At 44.3% G+C, this 27897-nt stretch overlaps 1 protein-coding gene across 3 annotated transcripts in view; it reads left to right on the top strand.

Annotated features, from left to right (window-relative positions):
- Positions 1-24805, top strand: part of epas1b (endothelial PAS domain protein 1b) — a 56112-nt gene extending 31307 nt beyond the window's left edge. For 2 of the 3 annotated variants that reach the window (XM_071409385.1, XM_071409384.1), the window contains exons 3-16: positions 3819-3967; positions 4543-4627; positions 7264-7376; positions 7599-7801; positions 11898-12004; positions 15070-15217; positions 15541-15749; positions 16342-16559; positions 17037-17150; positions 17564-18042; positions 18163-18259; positions 18428-18530; positions 18668-18835; positions 19187-24805. In XM_071409385.1, the coding sequence (XP_071265486.1) occupies positions 3819-3967; positions 4543-4627; positions 7264-7376; positions 7599-7801; positions 11898-12004; positions 15070-15217; positions 15541-15749; positions 16342-16559; positions 17037-17150; positions 17564-18042; positions 18163-18259; positions 18428-18530; positions 18668-18835; positions 19187-19338 (2345 nt within the window). In that variant the 3' untranslated portion in view covers positions 19339-24805. Of the gene's footprint in view, positions 1-3818; positions 3968-4542; positions 4628-6902; positions 7052-7263; positions 7377-7598; positions 7802-11897; positions 12005-15069; positions 15218-15540; positions 15750-16341; positions 16560-17036; positions 17151-17563; positions 18043-18162; positions 18260-18427; positions 18531-18667; positions 18836-19186 lie in introns of those variants that run through there. The other variant, XM_071409387.1, reaches the window with a different exon arrangement.
- Positions 24806-27897: the final 3092 nt, after the last annotated feature.

Raw genomic sequence — 27897 nt, 5'->3', positions numbered from 1 at the left:
AATTTAGCCTGGTAAAAAAAAAAAGCATTTTAAGTGAATTATCACTCAACATAAGATATTTAGGCTTGCTTAGATTTAACTTATTTCAGTGTTCTGCCTAGAGGTGGTTCAGTGAGAAGGTGAGGGATATTGAGCAAAGGAGATGGGATGTATAGGTTCAGAATAGGCTGGAGTTTTGCAGTGAGGGACAATAGGGGATGGCGAGGGACAGAATCGCTGCTCTGTAGAGGGGAGATGGTACAGACGATTGTCTTATCTGCACGGCTGTGCTTCTGATTGGAGTGGGATGGAGAATGTGATTGGAAGGCACTCAGAGGAAGGCCCGGCTCTGCCACCGTGAGACTGGCGCTCCTTCTCTCAACTCAGCCATAACACAGACCTGCCTTGGCGCTATGCAACACACACACACACACACACACACACACACACACACACACACACACACACACACACACACACACACACACACACACACACACACACACACACACACACACACACACACACACACACCCAACCCACCCCCCCTTTTGCCCTCAGAACAGCCTCAATTCGTCAGGGCATGGACTCTACAAGGTGTCGAAAACGTTCCACAGGGATACTGGCCCATATTGACTTATGTCAAGTTGGCTGGATATCCTTTGGGTATTGGACCATTCTTGATACACATGGGAAACTGTTGAGCGTGAAAAACCCAGCAGCGTTGCAGTTCTTGACATAAAGCGGTGCACCTGGCACCTACTATCATACCCCATTCAAAGGCACTCAAATCTTTTGTTTTGCCCATTCACCCTCTGAATGGCACACATACAGTACACAATCCATGTCTCAATTGTCTCAAGGCTTTTAAAATCCTATAACCTGTCTCCACCCCTTCATCTACACTGATTGAAGTGGATTTAACAAGTGACATCACTAAGGGATCATAGCTTTCACCTGGATTCACCTGGTCAGTTTATGTCATGTTTTGTATACTCCGTGTATAAGAGCAGCCCATGTGGTTCTGGGACACTGATACACTGGCCCCTCAGCCACTATGACACTGAATGAATGATTGACTGATTGAGTCATTTACAGCTATTCACAGGGATAAAGTTTCAATGAATCTTATGGTTGCTGACAAGCTTGATTTTGATGTGCATTAAACATTTCCTCTAAAACTACCAGCCTTATTATTCTTACTCAGAATACGAAATATGTTTATTTCCATCTGAGAACAGCATCAGGCCGCATTTTAAACTATGTTGAGATTGTTGCATTTGCACTGAGCTGTAGTGTTGCTGAGATGGGGTAAAATGTAACAATCAACAGGAAAGTCCTCTGAGTTCAGATCAGTAGGATACAGTACAGACACTACAGGAAATGATGCAAGACATGGCATCCTGTAACCTGTTTTATAATCTATGCTTTTGTTGAAGCTTTTGTAGTCCTGTAGTAGTTTGATGTTAACATACTGTACCTATTACCTCATTTAACCATGTCTCAGCTCAAATGGGAGTTATTACAATCCCAAACATTCTACTCAAAATTGTAGAGAAGAAAACTACAGATGCAAAAATCAAGTGTTCAGGCTAAAAGGTGGTCCTATAGAGTTGAATCTCCCATCAGCCGAAGACCCATGAGAAAGTCGTTGCTCCCCTGGGGCTACATTCTCTGGGCTGGGCCAAAATCCCAAATCCAGGCCCAGGCCTTCTCGGCCCCCCGTAGGCCTTGAGAACAGCTCTTATCTAAGGGAAGCACACTGGAGGAATCACAGGCTTCCGACCCCCAGCATGGAGCCACGTTTTGTTCACTGGGACTCTGTAGTCGCTCTGCTGCCTCCCTTTTGAGCCCATGCCAGATTAACTTTATCTACATTTTCTCACTTGGCTTCAAGTAACGTGGTGAAGACTGCAGAGAAGTTTTTGGGGTTGTGTAGCTTTCATTAGATTTAGCTACAACATCTTGGATACTGAGATTCCAATTGGCTCATTCAACCCCCCTCCTCTCCCCTGTAACTATTCCCCAGGTCGTTGCTGTAATTGAGAATGTGTTCAGTCAACTTTTTAAAAAACATACAAATACTGTGCAGTATGTATTGTACGTTACACAGTGACTTTCAGTGTGCTGAGAATGTTTGTCTCAAGGTTAAGGCTAACTCATTAGTGTGTGCCTTAAGACGGACACTGTTAAAGCAACAGCCTTTCTCAAGTGTGTGTGTGTCTGTGTGTGTGTTTGCGTGTCTGCGTGTGTGTGTGAGGGAAGCGACCAAGGGAAGGTCAGGGGATTTGGGAGTGTTCAGAGATGCAGGATGAAGTTGTTCTGGTTTGTTTTGGACATGGGCCAGGGCTTCAAGAAGGAAAAAAGCTTGACACACACACACACACACACACACACACACACACACACACACACACACACACACACACACACACACACACACACACACACACACACACACACACACACACACACACACACACAAACAGGTCCAGAACAAATTCAAGAAAGCATACAGTATTATGCAGAGCCTTGATTGCATGGAATTCCCTTCCATCTCATATAGCACAAGTGAACAGCAAACCTGGTTTCAAAAAACAGATAAAGCAACACCACACAGCACAACGCCTCTCCTCCATGTGATCTACTTTGTGTGTGTATGTACTGACATGTATGTGTAACTGATAAATGCACACACACACACACACACACACACACACACACACACACACACACACACACACACACACACACACACACACACACACACACACACACACACACACACACACACACACACACACACACACATACTACATGTCAATGTTTTTAAATGTATATATACTGAACAAAAATATAAACGCAACATGCAACAATTTCAAAGATTTTACTGAGTTACAGTTCATATGAGGAAATCAGTCAATTGAAATAAATTCATTAGGCCCTAATCTATGGATTTCACATGACTGGGAATACAGATAAGCATCTGTTTGTCACAGATACCTTAAAAGAAATGGGCATCACAATGTAACTCAGATTCTCATCAAGGTATTTCTGTGCATTTAAATTGCCATCGATTTAAATGCAATTGTGTTTGTTGTCTGTAGCTTATGCCTGACCATACCATAACCCCACCCCCACCATTAGGCACTCTGTTCACAACGTTGACATCAGCAAACCGCTCGCCCAGATGACGCCATACACATGCTCTGCGGTTATGAGGCCGATTAGACGTATTGCCAAATTCTCTAAAACGATGTTGGAGGCGGCTTATGGTAGAGAAATTAACATTCAATTATCTGGCAACAGATCAGGTGGACATTCCTGCAGTCAGCATGACAATAGCACGCGCCCTCAAAACTTGATACATCTTTGGCATTTTGTTGTGTGACACAACTGCACATTTTATTGTCCCCAGCGCAAGGTGCACCTGTGTAATGATCAATCTGTTTAATCAGCTTCTTGATATGCCACACGTGTCAGGTGGATGGATTATCTTGGCAAAGGAGAAATGCTCACTAACAGGGATGTAAACACATTTGTGCCCAACATTTGAGAGAAATAAGGTTTTTGTGCATATGGAACATTTCTGGGATATTTTATTTGAGCTCATTAAACATGGGACCAACACTTTACATGTTGCATTTTATATTTTTGTTCAGTGTAAAGTGTAAAGTCTTTTGTCTGTATGTATTTTTTGTTATGTGTCGGACATCAGTAAGACTAGCTGTCGTCATTCACAATGAGACACACTTGTGCCGAACACACACACGTACACACACAAACACACCCACACAGTTATATAATGTTGCACATCTGACGTGTGTGTTTTCCCAAAGGCTGCTCCAACGGTGCAGAGACAGAGGAGGACAGACAGACGGACAGTATGTATTTGAAGTCACTGGAGGGGTTTGTCACCGTGGTTACATCAGACGGCGACATGATCTTCCTCTCAGAAAACATCAACAAGTTCATGGGCTTAACACAGGTGAGCAGAAACATTACATGATTGAAACATCATACATAATCAGGTTGTTTGTTATGTACAATACATCCAGTACTCTCTCCCTGGAGACAGACAGACAGACAGACAGGCAGAAAGACAGAAAGACAGACAGAAAGACAGACAGGAAGGCATAAAGACATACAGGAAGGCAGAAAGACAGACAGGCAGGCAGGCAGAAAAATATAGACAGACAGACAAGCAGAAAGGCAGACAGGAAGGCAGACAGACAGGAAGGCAGACACACAGAGATGGGCTGTAGCTGGTGATGTCTCTCATAGCCGTGTGAAATGTCAGCCCTGTCAGAGGCTTGTTTGGCACTACCTAGCTATGTAGGACAGAAGGCCCTCTACCACTTTTCACACTATCAGTTTCATCTCCTATATTTCCTTCAGCTAATGTCTCTTATAACCAATGCTCTCAGAGAGCCAGAGTCTTCATAACCTCTTTACTGTGACTGAATGCTGAATGTAGGTGTTACTAGTCTCTTTGGCAATGTAACAAATGGCTGTCACTGTCTGTGTCCTTGCTGACATGACACCATATGTGTGTCTCTACAGGTAGAGTTGACTGGACAAAGCATCTTTGACTTCACCCACCCCTGCGACCACGACGAGATTCGCGAGAACCTGAGTCTGAAAAATGGTACGTGTTCTCTCTGTTCATGTGAAAGAGTGTGTCGTAACTGTCGTTTAAGTAACACGTGCACATACCAAAACATGCAGAGACCACATAGTGTAGAGTGGAATCTATAGCTCGCCAACAGAGAGATAGAGAAGTATGTGTGTGCATGGTGAATGTGTGCTGGGACAAGGGACTTGGACTGATACGAGAGGAGAGGAAGGAGAGAGGAGCAGAGCAAAGTGGCTCTGATGTAGGCAGGATGGAATGCCATACTCACACGCACACACACACAGTAGTGTTCTCTATAGCAGCCTTAGCCTATTGTGTTAATCAGAAGTTGTAAAATTGCACACACAATGAATAGTTAACATAACTTCATGTTCCAGGCTATAAACACTACTCCACTACCAAATGAACACTACTCCACTAACCTATAAACACTACTCCACTACCATATGAACACTACTCCACTACCCTATAAACACTACTCCACTACCATATGAACACTACTCCACTACCATATGAACACTACTCCACTACCATATGAACACTACTCCACTACCCTATAAACACTACTCCACTACCATATGAACACTACTCCACTACCCTATAAACACTACTCCACTACCATATGAACACTACTCCACTACCCTATAAACACTACTCCACTACCATATGAACACTACTCCACTACCATATGAACACTACTCCACTACCGTATGAACACTACTCCACTACCCTATAAACACTACTCCACTACCCTAGAAACACTACTCCACTACCATATGAACACTACTCCACTACCCTAGAAACACTACTCCACTACCATATGAACACTACTCCACTACCCTATAAACACTACTCCACTACCATATGAACACTACTCCACTACCCTATAAACACTACTCCACTACCATATGAACACTACTCCACTACCCTAGAAACACTACTCCACTACCATATGAACACTACTCCACTACCCTATAAACACTACTCCACTACCCTATAAACACTACTCCACTAACCTATAAACACTACTCCACTACCCTATAAACACTACTCCACTACCATATGAACACTACTCCACTACCCTATAAACACTACTCCACTACCCTATGAACACTACTCCACTACCCTATAAACACTACTCCACTACCCTATAAACACTACTCCACTACCATATGAACACTACTCCACTACCCTATAAACACTACTCCACTACCATATGAACACTACTCCACTACCATATGAACACTACTCCACTACCCTATAAACACTACTCCACTACCATATGAACACTACTCCACTACCATATGAACACTACTCCACTACCCTATAAACACTACTCCACTACCATATGAACACTACTCCACTACCATATGAACACTACTCCACTACCCTAGAAACACTACTCCACTACCATATGAACACTACTCCACTACCATATGAACACTACTCCACTACCATATGAACACTACTCCACTACCATATGAACACTACTCCACTACCATATGAACACTACTCCACTACCCTATAAACACTACTCCACTACCATATGAACACTACTCCACTACCCTATAAACACTACTCCACTACCATATGAACACTACTCCACTACCCTATAAACACTACTCCACTACCATATGAACACTACTCCACTAACCTATAAACACTACTCCACTACCATATGAACACTACTCCACTACCATATGAACACTACTCCACTACCCTATAAACACTACTCCACTACCATATGAACACTACTCCACTACCATATGAACACTACTCCACTACCATATGAACACTTGCTGTTGGACAATAAACTGCTATAATTACGTAATAACACTAAAATGACAACTATCTCGGCCATGTCTTGTGTGCCATGCCAAGAGAAAATACTGTAATGATGGTAGAAATAATATTCTGGACACACTGTCTCTTTCCCTGCGTCTCTCTCCCCAGTTCTCCTCCAATCTCCCCGTGTTCTGCTGTTCTGTTTTTTTTGTTATTGAATCCATTTCTCTCGCTCCGCGGTGGGCCACACCACGGTGATCAGACCAGGGGCCTAGTAGGCTGACTCCTAGGGCCCCTTCCTGGGACTGTTGATAGAGGAGGGGCTATGGGGGCCAGAGGAGGGTGGAAAGGTTGGTGGACGAGCGTGCGCTGCTGTTGTGTCCACACACAATCCATGCCAGGCCTTTCCCTGGCGCCACCCCCCTCATGGCGCACCCCTTTAACAGTCCTTATCAGCTGTATCCACAAGTCTCTGCCTTGCACCACGGCTAGCGGCCAGTGTCTGAAGAACGCCACCCAGGGCTGAACTCTGGCTTTGTGGTTTAACAGCTTGGCTGCAGCCACTCTGTGGTGAATGTGCTACAATGTAGTGATGCTGTCACCACTAACAGCTTTCATGATCAGACGTTTTGGACTGAGTTGCTGATCCAGGTATGCAAGGGATTACTACAGAAACACAGAGCAGAGTCCTTTGTGTGTGTGCTTGTGTTCACATTGGTGGTATAGAGAGGAGTGTAAAGAAACCGAAACCTTGACCTCACACAAACTTTAATCTCACAAGCATGTGATTGGAAAATGAAGGTGAAAATGTCACATTCTTGAACGCTAACCCTCAATAATGATCTGTGTATGTTTGTTCACAGGCACTGGGAAGAAGGGGAAAGCCTTGAGCACTGAGAGAGACTTCTTCATGAGGATGAAGTGCACAGTGACAAACCGAGGACGCACTGTCAACCTGAAATCAGCCAGCTGGAAGGTGAGTGCACGGAACTAACAGAAGATACAAGATCACTGCCATCACTACTCATGAACAACACATGTTGTTTATTTTTTATATTCAATCCTTTTTAGTGTTGTTTATTTAGAATAGGACCGTACTGACTCAATGAGATGATATCCTGAGGTGTGACATCAGACGTTGCATCTAATCGTTTTTATATAGAATATTATTGATATATGTGTGTCCCCTCTTTCCTAGGTTCTGCACTGCACTGGCCACCTGAAGGTGTACAACAGCTGCGCCCCTCATGGGCTGTGTGGGTTCAAGGAGCCTCCTCTCACCTGCCTGGTGATGATGTGTGAGCCCATCCCCCACCCCTCCAACATCGACACGCCCCTGGACAGCAAGACCTTCCTGAGCCGCCACAGCATGGACATGAAGTTCACCTACTGCGACGACAGGTAACGCACACGGTCAGATACACACACACACTCACACACTGTCAGATACACACACTCACACACACTCACACACTGTCAGAAAAAACACACTCACACACACTCACACACTGTCAGATACACACACTCACACACACTCCCAGCAGGGACACAAAGTTCACTTACAGTACTATAGCAACAGAGAACACACACACAAACCATATCACATACTCACACACAGGCATACACTCACTCTCTATATATGCATAGTCACAGACTAAAATACATACTCATACATAAAGTATGTACCCATTTCATTCTCATACATAGAGTACAACTCACACATCCACATCCTGGGCAAGAGAAGCAGCAGCTGCAGTGACTGGTAAAACTCCAAATCAAGTGCAGTCACTGAACGACAAATTATGCAAAAATACACAAACACACACAAGCATGCAAACAGGCTGGGGGTAATGATATACTGACTGAAGGAGTTTGATTTGGCAGAACCAGATAGGAAAAAACATTAAGAACGACATGTAAATACGCCTTTCGCACGGCATCTTCAATGAGCGCCAGACGTTACCCACAACATGTTCTCAGGGCGTTTTACACAAAGAGAGCCCTATGCGCCTATCACCCCGACAACCATGGCACCATGTCACCGTGACAACTGTGACACTAGTGACAAGTCCAGGTCTTACCGTCATGTTTCCGTTATGATTGATGTCCCTGTTAGGAGTGTCTGCTGTTCCCTCTGGGCCAACTGCATCGCGAACAAAGCAGCCATCTTTGAGCCAAAACTGGTCTCACCGGCAGAGAAAAACATTCCATCCTCCTCGCTGCTTGAAACCACACCGGTCAGGTTTTTCTGTAATCTGATCAAGCACTCATGCAAAGACAAAAGGTTCCTTTTGAGAACAGCGGGTACCTTCCTGCGAACAAGAGGCCCGTTTTACTTTTGTAGCATTTTGTTAAACTTAATCGTTGCACAAATCGTCTCCAATTACGCAAATGAGGTGAGGGCCCATGATGCCTGGCACACGTCATTATGCTCATTAGTGGTCCTGGTCAGTGCTCCCACCTGGCACGCCACGGATTGCTTTAGGACGGCCCCCTAGGAGAGGAGAAAGGCTGAAAATAAGAGAAAGAACTGTTTATGTAATGTTGATTTACACTTCAACATTCAAAACGTTCCTTCTTGCTTGGGTCAGAATATTTTGACCCGTTGCACCTGCAAGGCTAAGAGAAAAGTTTCATGATTGAGGTGACTTGGCACATAAGCTTCCAATCATCATTATTGTGGCTATTTCAACATGGAAACTACGTATTAATCCAGGGTCTGCATCGTTGTTTTACCTTTTTAAGACATTTCTCTGATTTTATAATAAGTACCTGATTGAGGTCCACCAGCTGAACTGTAAAAATACAAACCAATCCCCCTTCATCTTTCTGAAGATTATGCAGGCATCATTGGGAGAGTTCAGAGCTCTCTATTGTACTTAACACCTAAACCCACATCCCTCAGAGGTAAAAACACAAATCACTCAATCGCATAAACAACACAACCTATGTGTGGGTATGATGCAGTGAGGGAGGACTTATCTGTGCTCGTGGTTGGCTAGCTGGCTGGCGAACTGGCTGTCTGGCTGACTGGTTGGTTGGCTGGATAGCTAGCTGACTGACGCCCCTCTGGTTGCAACTCATCCACAGGAAGTGATTAGTGAAATGGGTTTAGAATAGAGAGGCCTTCAAAGATCCCCCCCACCTCCCTCCATCACAAACCCTCCGGGTGCAGCTGTCAGGGGTTACATAACAACAGGACAAGAGCCCAGGACCACTAAGAGAGGGCCTTTGTCTAACACACTGAGTGTACAAAACATTAGGAACACCTTCCTAATATTGAGTTGCACCCCCTTTTGCCATCAGAACAGCCTCGATTCGTCAGGGCATGGACTCTACAAGGTGTCGACAGCGTTCCACAGGGATGCTGGCCCATGTTGACTCCAATGCTTCCCACAGTTGTTTCAAATTGGCTGGATGTCCTTTGAGTGGTGGACCATTCTTGATACACACAGGAAATTGTTGAGCGTGAAAAACCCAGCAGCGTTACAGATCTTGACATGCTCAAACCGGTGCGCCTGGCACCTACTATCATACCTCGTTCAAAGGCACTTAAGTATTTTGTATTCACCCTTTGTATTCACCATCTGAATGTCTCAAGGCTTAAAAATCCTTCTTTAACCTCTCTCCTCCCCTTCATCTACACTGATTTGAAGTGGATTTAACAAGTGACAGCAATAAGGGTTCATAGCTTTCACCTGGATTCATCTGGTCAGTCTGTCATGGAAAGAGCAGGTGTTCCTAATGTTTTGTACACTCAGAGTAGTTGTTCACAAATAATCCCCACAAGCATTGTAATATATGCCATTTAGCAGACGCTTTTATCCAAAGCAATTTACATTCATATGTGTATACATTTTACATACGGGTGGTCCCGGGAATCTAACCCACTATCCTGATGTTGCAAGCGCCTTGTTCTACCAACTGAGCTACAGGACCTTGTAGATTAGTGACCTGAGTGCAGTGACTCAAAACCACTAGATTAGACAAGGAGGTACAGTTCTCCTACAGTACAGGGAAATACTGAAGTTTGGTGTAACCACCAAGGCGATGACCTATAACCTCCTGAATCGAGCTTTTGGAATCCGATATCAGAGTTTCCAATGCTTTTACTCCATTTCCCAAAATATGAATGGAATGGAACATCCCCAGCAACACAGCGATCAATGGACCATAAAGATCTAGGATTCCCATGCCCATTGACCATTCCCCACTTACCATTCTTACTCCTGCTGTGGTAGAGGAGAGAGGGAGAGAAAGCGTTAGACAGTAGAACATGGAAAATAGAGAGTGATAAAAAGAGATTGAGACAGTTTGGCTCGAACAGAACATCACGTTTGGTCCAGACAGCTCAAACTAAAAGGATTATGGGTAAAACAATTAGCGCTTAACAAATCAGATCACGAGAGAGTAGATGGACTTTATGTCAGAGGTGAGAGTTCAGTTGTGAATGAAAGAGAGTTTTTCCACTAGAGATCTGCCTGGAGAGGGAGAGAAGGTGTCTCTCCTATTTCACAAAATCAAGGTCTTATCTGCTGACAAAAGGCCTGTAAGAGCTGAAATATGCCATGCTCTTTCGGGACTTAACTAAATATATATTTTCATCCGGGGTTCATGAATTGCACAAGATGCTCTCAATGTGTTTGAGGGTGAGAAGTTCAATATTTATACTTGTGTCTGGGAAGGGGGAAATTGGAGAGAAAGTGTTTAATTAGTGCACTATTTAGCAATAGTACAAGTGTAGTAGCAGCAGTCGTGATGTGTGTGTAGCATGAATGTATATCAGTGGAGGCTGCTGGGGGAGGACGGCTCATAATAATGGCTGGAGCTACGTGTATGGAATGGCATCAAACCATGTGTTTTATGTATTTAAGACCATTCCACTATTCCGCTCCAGCTCTTACCACGAGTCCATCCTCCCCATTTAAGGTGCCACCAACCTCCAGTGATGTATATGTGCGTGAGTAATTTAACTAAATTTTGCAGTAGCTTGACGAATGGTTGAACTAAATTTAATTACTGTAACTACACACTACTTTATTTGCAAAAATAAAATAAAATATGGGTGAAGTAGCCAATCATTTTCTTTCTTTTTTGGCATCAGATCTACCTAATTTTCACTTCAAACATACTTCTTGTGTTTAATAGGCTAAATTACACATTCTGTTAACATCTGACTCCAGAGTAATCTGTTCTTGCAATTTTTTGTCTATGACATTTCAGATAGAAGATATGATAATTTATCACTAAGTAGTTGTGATGTAGTTAACTACTTTTCAAAGTAACTTCAGTTATGTTAAACTATATTTTTCTTAAGGGTAGCTTTACTGTAGCTAAACTTCTTCCGGTGTGAAGTAATTGGTAGCTTGGTAAACTATATTTTCTTAGTAGTTTCTCCAACACTGTGTGTGCGTGAATGTGTGCAAGAGACAGAGAGAGAGACAAATAGAGGAAAAAGCGAGACAGAACAGTGTGTTTGTATTTCTGTATGTTGCAGAGTCACTGAGCTGATGGGCTACAGTCCTGAAGATCTGCTGGGCCGCTCTGTCTATGAGTTCTACCACGCCTTGGACTCTGACAGTGTCACCAAGAGCCACCAGAACCGTGAGTGTCCACACTAAAACTGACTACACTGAAAAGGCATCCGCATGCTTCCCAGCTGAAACATTTTGGAAGAGTTTGTGCATATATTATCACGACATTCTGTGACGTTTTGGACTTCGGCAAGGTTTTTTTTCGGCCGTTGGGCACAACATATTTTTTTCAAGGCCAGCCGAAGTTCTGGAGCCAAAGTATACGCCCCTTCATCCGTGATTGGTCAACTGTAGGGATTCTTCAATCAAATCTTTGTCGCCATTCAATGAGTGACGACTCGTTGTCTTGCAATTTTTTTTATTGTTAGATGTAAAATTGCGCCACTAAGATCTCCTCAGCAAAAAGAATACAACATTAATGACAGTTGTCTTAGATTAATTCGGACTATTTTGAAGAAGTGTATACTGGCTCTGACTTCTCAAAATGGACAAACAGTACTATTGTGCTTTTTTCTTGTTTTTCAAGCAAAGGTCTTTTAATAAGGGAGTATGCGAGCACACCCGTTCAGTTGGCCTAGCCGACTTCGGCTAGCCGCCAGCCGAACTGAAGCATGCTGACTCCTTAACTCAGGGATGACAAAGAGCATGCTGACTCCTTAACTCAGGGATGACAACATATAGAATGATTTTGAAGTGGGGGGAAATGTCTCATCCACGTGTTGATGACCTTAAATCTCCTCTTCTCTCCCTTGTAAAGCCCTGTATGAACCTCAGCTAGCTACACACACATTTACACACTCACACACATATTAACACATGCGTACACGTCTGCAATTGCGCTCGCAGGCACGCGCGCACACACACACTATCCCCCCAGTTCTGTTGTGAAAAAGCAGTCTCTTAGCCCTAGGCCCGTACTTAATGAATTACTCCTACATAGGGACTCTAATAGCCACAACATGTGAGCTAAAAAGGAGAGAGGGAGAGAATAAAAAAGAGGGAGAGAATTAAAACAGAGAGAGAGAGAGAGAGAGAGAGAATGAGGATCTAGCAGAGCTGCAGAACTGGTTCTTAGAGAACTGGGTGGATGGTCCAGTCTTAGCCGCTGCGGCCTGGTTCCCAAGCTCTCCGGTGTCACTGGTGTAGGGGGGAACAAGGCTTTACAGTAACAGTGTCAGAGCAGCACCACACTCAGTCTATAGGAGACCGGTACTGAGCTCCCTTTCTCTGCATTTTATTAAAACCATTAATCCACTTCATCGTTTTTAGATTGTTGCCTTAAACGTAACACAAACGTTTTTTAAATGTTTGTGATACTGTAACAGGCCGTATTCAAATCCCTGTAGATTTCTATCCCTAGCCCTCCTTCTCTGTTTATGTATATGTATTGATTTTACCAGCCCAGAGATGAAACCCAATCCATGTTGACGTCCACCAGCTTCTCTAACACAGAGATCAGCCCCCAGCCCCCAGCCCACCTCACACACAACACCCTCACATCACATCTAAACCGCACTAGGCCCCTCTCTCTCTCTCAGCCAAATTACATTTCAGATGCATGTGTGAGTTATGACTATAATTCAAAACAGGCCTTATTACATTAGTGAGGCTCTGTGGACCTGGGACGGTATTAAGATGTCTTCAATCCCATTAGGGCTGACCTGTGACGGGGGAGATAAGAGGAGCGCAGGGCGTCTGTGATGACAGGGGACCAGGTGTCCCACATTGCCCCTGTAATGAGGCCCTCCAGTGGGATGGCTTCTGTCCCCCAGTGACATTTACACATCATTAAAAGCCTCTCTCTGTAACAGGAGAGAGGGGAAAAAGGGAGAAAAACAAGCCAGGGTCTGGATTGTGTTGTTCGCTGAAAGCAAATCTACCTGGAGCAGGGACAGTTCTGTGGGCTTGTGTGGTGGTGGTGGTGGTGGTGGTAGGAGTGTGTGTGTGTGTATGTGTGTGTACCCCTCTATGTTTGTGTGTGTTTGTTTACGTCCTAGTTGTGGTAGCTCTACTCTCAACACATCAAGTGAGCTCCCAGCTCCTTGTTACAGTCTATGAAACCGCATCCATCTATCAGTGGTGTGGTTAGCCCTAGCAGACTGAATGCACCACCTCCTCCAGAGAATAGCCTCTCTATGTGGCCCCCTTTCCGGCCCAGAGACACAGACGGCCAGGCTGGGCCGGGTCTCTGCTGCAACGTGACTGGCCAATAGAGCAGCAAATGCTCTGGTCTGTATTTACTCGCTCTAATCCTGCCCTAGGATGAACCCTACGACCCCGGGCCTGCTGCTTTCCCACGCCAGTCCTGGGCCTGGGCCAACCCACACTGAGGACAGCAGCTAGGCCATCCCTTCCTTCTCTCTCCTGATACTTATCTATCTCTCTATCTCTCCTCACCCCTACATTTCTCTCTTCTTCACCCTCTTTCTTAGTGTTACCCTGGCCTGAATCTCTTACCTCTTCACCCTCGTTCTTAGTGTTACCCTGGCCTGAATCTCTCTCCTCTTCACCCTCGTTCTTAGTGTTACCCTGGCCTGAATCTCTCTTCTCTTCACCCTCATTCTTAGTGTTACCCTGGCCTGAATCTCTCTCCTCTTCACCCTCGTTCTTAGTGTTACCCTGGCCTGAATCTCTCTCTTCTTCACCCTCTTTCTTAGTGTTACCCTGGCCTGAATCTCTCTCTTCTTCACCCTCTTTCTTAGTGTTAACCTAGCCTGAATCTCTCTCTTCTTCACCCTCTTTCTCAGTGTTGCCCTGGCCTGAATCTCTCTCTTCTTCACCCTCTTTCTTAGTGTTGCCCTGGCCTGAATCTCTCTCTTCTTCACCCTCTTTCTTAGTGTTAACCTAGCCTGAATCTCTCTCTTCTTCACCCTCTTTCTTAGTGTTGCCCTGGCCTGAATCTCTCTCTTCTTCACCCTCTTTCTTAGTGTTGCCCTGGCCTGAATCTCTCTCTTCTTCACCCTCTTTCTTAGTGTTGCCCTGGCCTGAATCTCTCTCTTCTTCACCCTCTTTCTTAGTGTTGCCCTGGCCTGAATCTCTCTCCTCTTTGCTCTGCTATTTGCTCTCTGAGTTGCTCTTCTTTTCACCTTCATCCAGCTAGTTTTATACTGACTCTCTCTCTCTCTCGCTGTACAGTGTGCAGTAAAGGTCAGGCAGTGAGTGGACAGTATCGTATGCTGGCCAAACATGGAGGCTACGTGTGGGTTGAGACCCAGGGCACAGTCATCTACAACAGCCGGAATTCCCAGCCGCAGTGCATCGTCTGTGTCAACTACGTCCTCAGGTAGGGTCAAAGAACAAGCAGAAACAGAACATAGGGCCCATTAATCTGAGGTTCCCAGACCATAAACCTACTCCTGGATGAAATAGCATGTTTTTTCACTGGAGATCTTCTATTGAAAGTATTTTTGAGTCCAGGACTAGGCCTTACCTGTGTCCAGGAAACTGGCCCATTATGTACAATATTGGGGGGAGGAAGTGATGGTGGAAGGCTGCTGGTTCAAATGTGAGATTACAGTATGACAGTAGCTTCATTTTAGTCTTAAAATCTGGTGGTAACATAACACATCCCTGAGGTATCCCTCTGTCTCTCTGTGTGTTTTTTAGTGACGTGGAGAACAAGTCCATGATCTTCTCCATGGACCAGACTGAGTCTCTGTTCAAGCCCCACCACATGAACAGCTTCTTCACCCAGAGCGGTGCTGCGGTGGCCGCGGAGCCCATCAAGACCCTGTTCACCAAACTCAAAGAGGAGCCAGAAGACCTTGCTCAGCTGGCCCCCACACCTGGAGACGCCATCATCACCCTTGACTTTGGTCAGAACACTCCCCAATATCTCCCATTCTGCTTTAGATGTCTCCCTAACCATACCAATATCTTCCGTTATAATGTCCATTTCCCCCTAACCATACCCATATCATCCCATTACTACAATACATCTCCCCAATGCCATGCTCCATGTCACATGATATGGTAGAAGTTAAACATGTAGTTATAGTTATGCCGTCTCTAACGTCGTCCCCAGACTCCAATTGGTGGCGCATAAAGTACATCTATGTGAAAACTATTTCTAAGATGTGTACTTTCAGATTTTCCTAACTCACTTTCTTGTTTAAATCACTTACGCTGATCACACTTTGAAGTCCACAATGAAGGAAGGAGGTTCTATGAGTTAAACTAGATGGTGATGGACTGACAGATCAGACAATTAAAAACAGAGGTTGTTTCGTCCGCTCCAGCCATAGACCAGTCAGGTCAGGTTCTGAGGCACTGTGAAACTAGACGGTTCTACAGAGAGACAGCCGGCTGGTGGACAAGATTACACCATCTCTAGTTTAAGGTAATGGCCTAAGTTCTATGAAAACAGGAATACTAACCATCTACTGTTTATATGATTGTGTCCTACAGGAAGGCCACCGTTTGAGGAGCCTCATCCTCCTCTTTACCCCAAGATGTCTCCCATGCCCCCTCCGGCCACCCAGGGCTGGGTCAGTGATGCCCACAAGCCCTGCCCGGCAGGAGACATGTCCAACCACATGGCTGCCACCTTCTCAGTGCCCCAGAACCCCACACCAGGCAGTGCCACCCCCAGCACGGCCCCCCCTAGCCTGAGCAGTTGTTCCACGGTATGTAGCTGCTACTGTCCATTATGTCCTTTTTCACTCTTCTATCATTCTTCTGTCATCTACTATTTCATTCAACAATACCACATCCGCCAGCACAAGCCTTCGTTACCAGTTTTTCTTCCACTGCAAATGAATGTGACTCATGGTTTATGGTTTGTGTTTTGGTACGCTTGTGTGTGTTCGTGTTTGTGTGTGTGTAGCCTAAGTGTGTGTCACAATGTGTGTGTGTGTTTGTCACCATGTGTGTGCTTGTTTGTGCGTGTGTGTGCATGTGTGATGGAGTGGGCACGGATCCTGGGTGTTTGGGACAGGGGGCAGAGTGTGGTGAGAATGGAGGGGGTGGATGGTTGGAATAAGCAGTGGTCACTAGTTACTCAGGGCTCAATGGAGCTTTTGTCATGTCACGTCCTCTCTCTCTCTCTGTCTCTTGGTCTCTCTCTCTTGGTCTCCCTCCCTCCCTCCTCTCTGTGGGTACAGCCCAGCAGCCCAGGGGATTACTACAGCGAGAGAGAGAGTGACCTGAAGGTAGAGCTGACTGAGAAGCTCTTTGCTCTGGACACAGAGGGGCCCAAGAGCCCCGGCAGCACCCAGGTCAGTCTTACTGGCACTTCACAGACCCACTACTCAACCAGTGTGCATGAGATGGAGGGTAGACATTATAATAGATTTACATTTATTTGAAGGGCAATTCTGCCACTTTTCAACTTCATATGCATTATCTCCATCACTACATAAAAAATAACATCATGCTTCTCTGTGTCATCACAGGGTAGGATTAAAAGTAAGAAAAACTGTGATTTTCTTACTTTTTACCGTTTTAACATATGTAGACACTGGTATTGTGTTGGAGATGATGAAAAGGAGGTTGAAAGTGGTGGAATTGCCCTTTAACCAAAGTGTGCAGTAGGGTTGCTTTCTGGTCTGACTGTATTTTGGACACTTTTTGTCTTGCAATGTCCTAATGCACTTCAGAAGTTTGATTTGATTTGATGTGACCCTCTCAGTCGGTCCTGAGTGATCTGGACCTGGAGACCCTGGCTCCCTACATCCCCATGGACGGAGAAGACTTCCAACTCCACCCCATCATTACTGAAGAGGCCCCTGGAGGCCCCGAGGGGGCCGCTGACCAAATGGGACACCGCACCACACAGAACGGGTTCAGCAACATCGCCAGCCTCTTCCAGTCCCTGGGATCCCCACAGTCTGCCCACTACCAGCCCGCCAAGTGGGCCCCAGGAGACAAGAGAGGCCCGATCCACAGTGAAATGAGCCCCATGGACTCCAGGCCTACTCTGCCCTACACAGGCCCTGCACAGATCACCCCCTACCACACCCTAGCCAGCACCCCTTTGTCCTCCATAGGCGGACGTCAGAACCTGCAGTGGCCCCCCGATCCCCCGTTACACTACCAACAACAAGTGGACGCCATGGGCGGAAGCCACTCATGTCAGAACATGCCGGTCAACAGGATGCACAAGCAGAGGTACTATAGTGGACCTTCAGTGTGTCTGTCCTACTGATTCAATTCAGTTCCTGTACTGATGCTTGATAGAGCTAGAGTTGATCTACAGAGATGGTCAAGTAATGTGATGTTCTTCTGCAGGTCAATGGAGAACTTTGTCCAGGCCTACAGAGACATGAGTCCTGCTAGAATCGCCATAGCCAACAACTTCAAGCGCTCCTTCACGCAAATGGCAGTGGTACGTATACCCTCTCACTGATTTCTAACCGTAGGCTATGATGTGTGTATTCAGTTTGTGTGTGCTCACTGTTAAATATTTCATGAGAGTTGTATTAGATGCGGAAACTACAGACTGGTTTTGACTAAGTTTTCGACTGTAATGTGTGTCTGTTTTTGCGTTTATCAGGGTGACGCCACCCTGAGTACGCCATCAGAGATGATGTGGAAGAGGATGAGGAATGAAAGCTGTGCCATCCTGGATAGATCTCTCAGCACCAGCTCACTGGCAGGTACTGGATGGTGGACAATGTGGGACATACAGTGTGCAAACCAAAATGCCAAATATCACTTATAGTAAAAACCATAGTAGAGAAAATATAGCAATATTGAACTCATCTTAATATCTCTCTTCCTCTTTCTTTTACAGATAAAGGTATGTGCATACATGGGGGTGTTGACCAGTGTCTCAGCCCCCTTCAACGGCACAGGAAGTCCCAGTATCCAGGATGTGGAAACAGTGCACCTAAAAAAGCCTTCCCCGAACAGTGGTGCAACTACAGAGAATACCGTATGCTGCCCTCTCCCAAAACAGAGGGTAAGCCTGGCATTTTTATTTCCATTCTAATGCAACTCCCATGTGTCGTATGTCATTTAAAAGATTGACTGGTCAAACTAGTAGCAACCAGTTGGCCAGGTTGTGACCAGGCAAAGAAAATACGTTAATGTTCACGTGGGGATTTAGGCAATGATGAAACAACATGTTCAAATCTATTTTTAGAAATCGATTTGGACAATTGATATCCTTTGTTTTGTAATCACAGTCCTTTTCCATGACTTGGCACCATAGTCAATTGACTGTCCTCCTCAGATGAAGGTTGATTGGCTTTTGCCCCAAAGCCATTTCCTCCCTACTAACGGACTGTCTACATGTTTGTTGTGTGTGTAGGGGTTGCCAGTCGGCTGTTGGGCCCGTCCTTTGAGACCTATTGTCTGCCAGAGCTCACCCGCTATGACTGCGAGGTCAATGTCCCTCTCCAAGGCAATCTACACTTGCTGCAGGGCAGTGACCTACTGAGAGCCTTGGACCAGTCCACCTAGACCCAGCACTACACCCCCTACTCCCCCACCCACCCTACCCTGGACCAGGCCTCCTAGACGCAGACATATACCCCCTACCCAGCCCTGGACCAGGCCACCTAGACCCAGACATATACTCCCTACTCCCCCACCCACCCTACCCTGGACCAGGCCACCTAGACCCAGACATATACTCCCTACTCCCCCACCCACCCTACCCTGGATCAGGCCACCTAGACCCAGACATATACTCCCTACTCCCCCACCCTACCCTGGACCAGGCCACCTAGACCCAGACATATACTCCCTACTCCCCCACCCTACCCTGGACCAGGCCACCTAGACCCAGACATATACTCCCTACTCCCCCACCCACCCTACCCTGGATCAGGCCACCTAGACCCAGACATATACTCCCTACTCCCCCACCCACCCTACACTGGACCAGGCCACCTAGACCCAAACATATACTCCCTACTCCCCCACCCACCCTACCCTGGACCAGGCCACCTAGACCCAGACATATACTCCCTACTCCCCCACCCACCCTACCCTGGACCAGGCCACCTAGACCCAGACATATACCCCCTCCCGTACTTTATCTTACCCTACCTAGACATAGCCCTCACCAACCTCATCTCTACCCATCCTTACCCTCCAATAGTCTTAGCCAATACACCCTAGACTAACACCTCTCTACAACACTGACTGGCACCTCAGCCAAGCCCCTCCCCCTGTCCTAAAGTCCTGGCACATCTAACATAGTACTACTACACCACGCCCCACCCACCCTACCATACCAAGCCCCATACAAACCTGTTTCATCGTCAAAGCCACACATACCCTGCCTCCTCCTCATCCATCCACCCTACTGCCCCTATGTATCATTAGAAAAACGTGTGGCTTCTGTTCTATTTTTGTTGTCTTTATCATCATAAATTATATACGTGTATAATTTTTAGTTATTAGTCTATTTCTGTTAAAAGATTTGATCTGTTTCAGTGTTCTCAAGCTCTATTCTGTCCCCCAATTGTGTGATCTGTAGCATACTTTTCTTCTTTCACCATCTGTCTGTCTGTCTGTCTGTCTGTCTGTCTGTCTGTCTGTCTGTCTGTCTGTCTGTCTGTCTGTCTGTCTGTCTGTCTGTCTGTCTGTCTGTCTGTCTGTCTGTCTGTCTGTCTGTCTGTCTGTCTGTCTGTCTGACAATACGACGCTGTCACAGACACACTAACAAATAAAACAGTCTGAAATCCAGATTAAACTTCACCGAATGTAAGCATAATATCCAGTTTTTTTTAAATAAACTTTTTTGTTGTTCTTTTACTACCCTTTGCCCATTCCCTACTGTCTAGTTTCCTTCAGTCACTGGTGTCTGTTTGCATGTTTCTCTTGTTTCCTCAGTGTGAGCTCACTGGATAGTTACAGTGCTTGTCAGGCCATGAAGTTGATTGGTCAAATCAGAGCGTGCCCCAACATAGGGAGGAGAGTGCTATTTTTGGTACCTTTTTCATGGCATTAGAAGTCATATCAGAATCAGAGAGACTTTGGCCTAGATCACAGAAGGCTGCTGACAGGAGGACGGCTCATAATAATGACTGGAATGAAGTGAATGGGATGGTATCAAACACAATAAAACCATGTGTTTGATGTGTCAATACCATTTCATTCATTCCATTCCAGCCATTACTATGAGCCCATTTACTCCAATTAAGGTGCCAGCAGCCACCTGTGGCCTAGATTCACTAAGATCAAGCGTTAACCGGTGATAGCCAACACCCGCATAGCTGGTGTTTTAGCGGTGTTGCAGGTTTAACTGCGTTACAGCTGTTAAATAAGAGAGGTTGCTCGTGTGGTCGTTGTCACGAAGCCACACCGGTCCCACTCGCATTACAAGTTCAGAATGAGTAAGTCTAGGCTATATAGAAATTACATGACACTCAAATTGAGAATCATTAAACTAAATAATTAGGATTTCTATCAGCCTAATCGAGGTGTAAATTAAATATCACATTCCAGTGTTTGAACTTGTAAACAAGGTTGCATGGGATTTCTCTTAATGCGACTCCTTGTAGCCAATGGCAATGTCTTCCTTTAGGTATAATGCCGGGAGCCGCTTGTGGATTTGACCACTTCCGACACCGCCAAAACAACTGCTATGCAGGTGTCGACTGGCCCTTAGTTTAAGAGATGGCAACTTGCTATCAACATTGAGACTCTTTTTCTGTATTCCTTCTCTTTCTTTCTATTTCTTTCTCATTTATAAGTATTTGTCTTTGTGTGGTGACCACTTAAAAGTTTGAATTTAGCTTTGTACACACATATATGTATTTAAAGACAGAAGCTATAAAGTTTCTACTATAATGTCAAGATAGTGTTTTAGTGTTTATGTGCCTTGGTACTTTGTCTTATCTACCCAGTAGATGCAGATTGTATTCCTGTGTTTTAGATGTTACTCCATAGTGCCTGTGTCTGTTTTGTTTTGTTTTTAAGTGGAATTTTTTCAGAGTGTATGCACAAGTATAATGAAATTGTTAGCAGGCCAGTACTGATCTGTTGTTGCGCTTTAAAGAAAAAAGAAAATGGAGAGGAAAAAAATGATAACATTTTCTAAGTTCCACTTTTGACATGTAGCATTTTGAATATTGTAAACAAAAGAAATTGACACAAAAGTAATATCTTTCAACAGTATCTAAACAGGTGATGGTGCTTTATAGATATAACCATCTTGCATTTGTAGAGGCAACTTTATATGTTTCATGGATCCACTTTCAGTAACACTGTATTTTGATGTTATGGTTTATTTTTCTTGCTGAGATTGTCTTTAAAGGTGATTCATAACAGACATGATGTGCCTTAACATTGCCTTAATGTTGTCTCAATGTTGATTCAGCCCAGTGTTATGCCCTTCAAATGCACAGATTGTAGACGTAGACGTACAGTAGATTGTCCAATAAAACTACACTAGCCTATACAAATCCAGATGTTTAGCTTGGAGAGCTCTAGTGTCAGATCCAGTATGTTGAGTAGATGTAATTAGAAGTCCAGTCCAAACAGAGAAACGCTCTAAAGGAGAGAATTCTAGAAAGATAAAGAATCAGATTCAGCACATCGGTCTATGTGTCTGGCACCGTGTTGATTTAATGCGGGTTTAGGTTGTTAATAAGAAACCAGAGGCTGTAATGTGGTGTAGGGGGTGTTAAATTAGTGAGGGTGATACACTAAACACTTTAAAGACCAATCGTCAATATCAAATACTCAGGCACTTCCCTTGACAGCTTGGTAGAACATGTTTTGTCAATACAAAAATCTCAAAATTAAAACTGTTGAATCTAAGATTATTTCTGGGTTAGACGGCGCAATAGTTAAATATAGACTTAGAGCAATGGGTGGCAGATACCTCTGGAAACCTGTTGAAACAGATGCAGGTGGTGATAGAGCTATGAGACAGAGACGGAGATAGAAGTGAGATGGGGAACTGAGAGACAGATAGAGAGGGACTGTGGTGCTGAACTGTGACTGACAGAGAGAGATACATCCTGCTCAGCCTGCCCACTGATGCACTGATCTCTTCACACGCTACTTCACTCAGTAGTCAGCTCATCTCTCTCTCTCGGTCTCGCTCTCTCTCCCCCCCTCTCTCTCATCCCTCTCTCTCTTTCTCTTTCCCTCCCACGTTCATTTTTAGGTACATCCCTGCCAAGTTTAGCCACCTTGTCAACCCTAGCACATTCTAACAAAGACAAAACATTGCTTCCACTGTTAATGGAAATATATCGACACAGTGAGTTCCTCCAAAGACATGAGAAAATATGCTCCTTGTTTTCGTTGAGCCAAAGTGAATGGAATGTGGGACATTTCCTCAAATTACCCACGTCCCAGATAAATTAAACACAAGGATAAAATGTTAGGATGTATAATTGTATGTGTTTATTTATTATGTGGGAACAATGACAAATTACAGATAGTTAGATCAGACCACTCCGTTAGCTGACAAGTATCTCCTTTTGGTCCCTATATGCGCTGTCTAAAACACCCAGATATGCAGTATTTAACATGTAAAAGCAAGCAAAAGTCCCATGCTTTGCATTTGTTATATTAAACTTATATGAGATTAAATGTCTCGTTATTACTTGAATTCTAAGCATTAGAAGAAAACCAAAGTAAGATAGAGATTAAGTTCTCTGCCTCGCAGGCCATGTTCCTGTTCCTGATGGAGAGGAGGCAGGCCGAGCTCCTGTTCCTGATGGAGAGGAGGCAGGCCGAGCTCCTGTTCCTGATGGAGAGGAGGCAGGCCATGCTCCTGTTCCTGATGGAGAGGAGGCAGGCCATGCTCCTGTTCCTGATGGAGAGGAGGCAGGCCGAGCTCCTGTTCCTGATGGAGAGGAGGCAGGCCATGCTCCTGTTCCTGATGGAGAGGAGGAAGGCCGAGCTCCTGTTCCTGATGGAGAGGAGGCAGGCCATGCTCCTGTTCCTGATGGAGAGGAGGCAGGCCATGCTCCTGTTCCTGATGGAGAGGAGGCAGGCCATGCTCCTGTTCCTGATGGAGAGGAGGCAGGCCGCGCTCCTGTTCCTGATGGAGAGGAGGCAGGCCATGCTCCTGTTCCTGATGGAGAGGAGGCAGGCCGTGCTCCTGTTCCTGATGGAGAGGAGGCAGGGATGTCAGATGGAACTGTAGATGGGGTGTGGCCTAAATTGTGCTCCTGTATGTGAAATGAGTACGCTAGAGGGAAGTCCCAAAATGGTAACTGCAGAAGGAAGGCTATCCACCAGTCCTAGCTGTAGCTACTGTGACACTTGAAGGGCCCAAAAAGTAACCATACAAATATGAATAATTGAACAATCTCAGTTCTCATCCTCTTTAAAGACAATATCAGCATTCTAGGCTACTAAATATAATGAGGGTTGTTTTTTCCTTGGGATATGTTCTGCTTTTATCCATTACATTTGTGGATGTCTTATAGTTATTTTAGATCAGTGGTTTCCAACCTTTTTTGGTTACCGTACCACCAACTGAATTTTGCTCTGCCCGGAGTACCTCTGAAGTACCCCCTCGTGTGCATTTTACCAGTAACCCTATGGTCTCATGTGCATTTTACCAGTAACCCTATGGTCTCATGTGCATTTTACCAGTAACCCTATGGTCTCATGTGCATTTTACCAGTAACCCTATGGTCTCATGTGCATTTTACCAGTAACCCTATGGTCTCATGTGCATTTTACCAGTAACCCTATGGTCTCATGTGCATTTTACCAGTAACCCTATGGTCTCATGTGCATTTTACCAGTAACCCTGTGGATAGGCCAAGTACCCCCAGGAGTCCTAGTACCCCTGGTTGGGAACCACTGTTTTAGATGATCCTATGATTTATATTGAATTCATATTGACATTATTATATTGTTATTATTTTTGTTATTACTGTATGGGGAACTGAACCCAATAAGAAGACGTATTTCTGCACTGACATCTTATTAAAGCGAACTGATCTTACCTGCCGTTTGTGATGTGATACATGTTTCATTGTTTTAATGTCACTGGTCAGTTCCAGTACCATATTTACAATGTGCAGGGATACTGGAGTGGTAGAGGTAGATATGTATAGGGGTAAGATGACTACATGTAGGTATCAGGATATATGATAAACAGAGTAGTAGCAGTGTATATGATGTGTGTGTGTGTGTGTGTATATAGAGTCAGTATGAATGTGTGTGTCACGTGTGAGCAAATTAGGTATGTGTGTGTGTGTGCATAGAGTCAGTGCAAAAATAAAAAAATATTAACACTTCCTATACAGCCTTCATAATGCATTATAAGTACATTTACAATGCCTTATCAGATACTGTATGCCTAATGCATTAAAATGCACAACATCTTCCATTGGACCCGCCAACATTCTAAAATGAAATTCCTATTCACAGAAGACAGGAACTTCATAATGACTGTCATCCAGTGCTTGATGAAAACACTCTCCCTTCTACATAGATATGTAGATCTATTGATATTTGAGTAGTGTCTTATAAAACTGCGAAAGAACATTCCAAAGACACTCCATCACAGTTGACATGGGCTATTGACTAGCTTTTTATATCTATATTCATATCCATCACCTGTTCTGTTGTAAGTTATGCTTCCTGCAGGCCAGCTGTCTTCTGTTTTCTTTAGTCGGGTTTATCTGCATCTTTTAAATCTCATATAATACAGTCATATTAAAAGTGCCACTCTCATACAGTGGTTCTTACTTTTGTCCTAGACAAACACACATTGCAGTCAACTCTGACAAGTGCCTGCTGTGGCAGGGTTAGCGTGAGTTCACTCCTTGGGAATAATAACAACACTGCTCCCAGTCACATGAACTTTCTGACACCTTAAGTTTCTTTTGAGACAAAAGCATTTGAAAACATCTAGAAATGTTTCCACATCATGTCTCATCCTGCACTGTGTGTGTTTGATACAGAATTAATCTCGGCACCCAGAACAAGTCTTGTCTGCGTGCTGGTCTGGCCAGCTACTCCATTTGGTTCTAGGACCAGAAATAAAAGAAGTACTCTGTTATAACACACTATTGCTTCACTCTATATCACGTAGACAACCAGACATCCATCCATCCATCCATCCATCCATCCATCCATCCATCTATATATCTAAAAAACATGACAATTGTGCCGCCTGGCTTGCTTAATATAATTTATACTTTTACTTTTACTTTTGATGCTTAAGTATATTTACTAATTACATTTACTTTTGATACTTAGGTATATTTAAAACCAAATACTTTTCGACTTTTACTTAAGTAGTATTTACTGGGTGACTTCCACTTTTACTTGAGTCATTTTACATTAAGGTATCTTTACTTTTACTCAAGTATGACAATTGGGCTCTTTTTCCACCACTGAATTGAGGTAGCTATGTACTGTACATATACAGTTGAAGTTGGAAGTTTACATACACCTTAGCCAAATACATTTAAACTCAGTTTTTCACAATTCCTGACATTTAATCCTAGTAAAAATGCCCTGTCTTCGGTCAGTTAGGATCACCACTTTATTTTAAGAATGTGAAATGTCAGAATAATACTAGAGGGAATGATTTATTTCAGCTTTTATTTCTTTCATCACATTCCCAGTGGGTCAGAAGTTTACATACACTCAATTAGTGTTTGGTAACATTGCCTTTGAATTGTTTTACTTGGGTCAAACGTTTCGGGTAGCCTTCCACAAGCTCCCCACAATAAGTTGGGTGAATTTTGCCCATTCCTCCTGACCAAGCTGGTGTAACTGAGTCAGGTTCGTAGGCCTCCTTGCTTGCACACACTTTTTCAGTTCTACCCACAAATTTTCTATAGGATTGAGGTCAGGGCTTTGTGATGGCCACTCCAATACCTTGACTTTGTTGTCCTTAAGCCATTTTGTCACAACTTTGGAAGTATGCTTGGGGTCATTGTTCATTTGAAAGACCCATTTGCGACCAAGCTTTAACTTCCTGACTGATGTCTTGAGATGTTGCTTCAATATATCCACATAATTTTCCTGCCTCATGATGCCATGTGTTTTGTGAAGTGCATCAGTCCCTCCTGCAGCACAACCACAACATGATGCTGCCACCCCCGTTCTTCACGGTTGGGATGGTGTTCTTCGGCTTGCAAGCCTCCCCCTTTTTCCTCCCAACATAACGATGGTCATTATGGCCAAACAGTTCTATTTTTGTTTCATCAGACCAGAGGACATTTCTCCAAAAAGTATGATCTTTGTCCCCATGTGCAGTTGCAAACCGTAGTCTGGCTTTTTTATGGCGGTTTTGGAGCAGTGGCTTCTTCCTTGCTGAGCGGCCTTTCAGGTTATGTTGATATAGGACTCGTTTTACTGTGGATATAGATACTTTGTACCTGTTTCCTCCAGCATCTTCACAAGGTTCTTTGCTGTTGTTCTGGGACTGATTTGCACTTTTCGCACCAAAGTACGTTCATCTCTAGGAGACAGAACGCGTCTCCTTCCTGAGCGGTATGACGGCTGCGTGGTCCCATGGTGTTTATACTTGCGTACTATTGTTTGTATAGATGAACGTGGTACCTTCAGGCATTTGGAAATTGCTCCCAAGGATGAACCTATAATTTTTTTTCTGAGGTCTTGGCAGATTTCTTTTGATTTTCCCATGATGTCAAGTAAAGAGGCACTGAGTTTGAAGGTAGGCCTTGAAATACATCCGCAGCTACACCGCCAATTGACTCAAATGATGTCAATTAGCCTATCAGAAGCTTCTAGAGCCATGACATAATTTTCTGGAATTTTCCAAGCTGTTTATAGGCACAGTCAACTTAGTGTATGTAAACTTCTGACCCACTGGAATTGTGATACAGTGAATTATATGTGAAATAATCTCTCTGTAAACAATTGTTGAAAACATATATTGTGTCATGCACAAAGTAGATGTCCTAACCGACTTGCCAAAACTATAGTTTGCTAACAAGAAATTTGTGGAGTGGTTGAAAAACAAGTTTTAATGATTCCAACCTAAGTGTATGTAAACTTCCGACTTCAACTGTAGGTAGGGGTTAAGTGACTAGGCAACAGGATAGATAATAAACA

This window comes from Salvelinus alpinus, chromosome 7, assembly GCF_045679555.1.
Source record: "Salvelinus alpinus chromosome 7, SLU_Salpinus.1, whole genome shotgun sequence".
NCBI lineage: Eukaryota > Metazoa > Chordata > Actinopteri > Salmoniformes > Salmonidae > Salvelinus > Salvelinus alpinus.
This window is presented reverse-complemented; position numbering and strand designations above follow the sequence as displayed.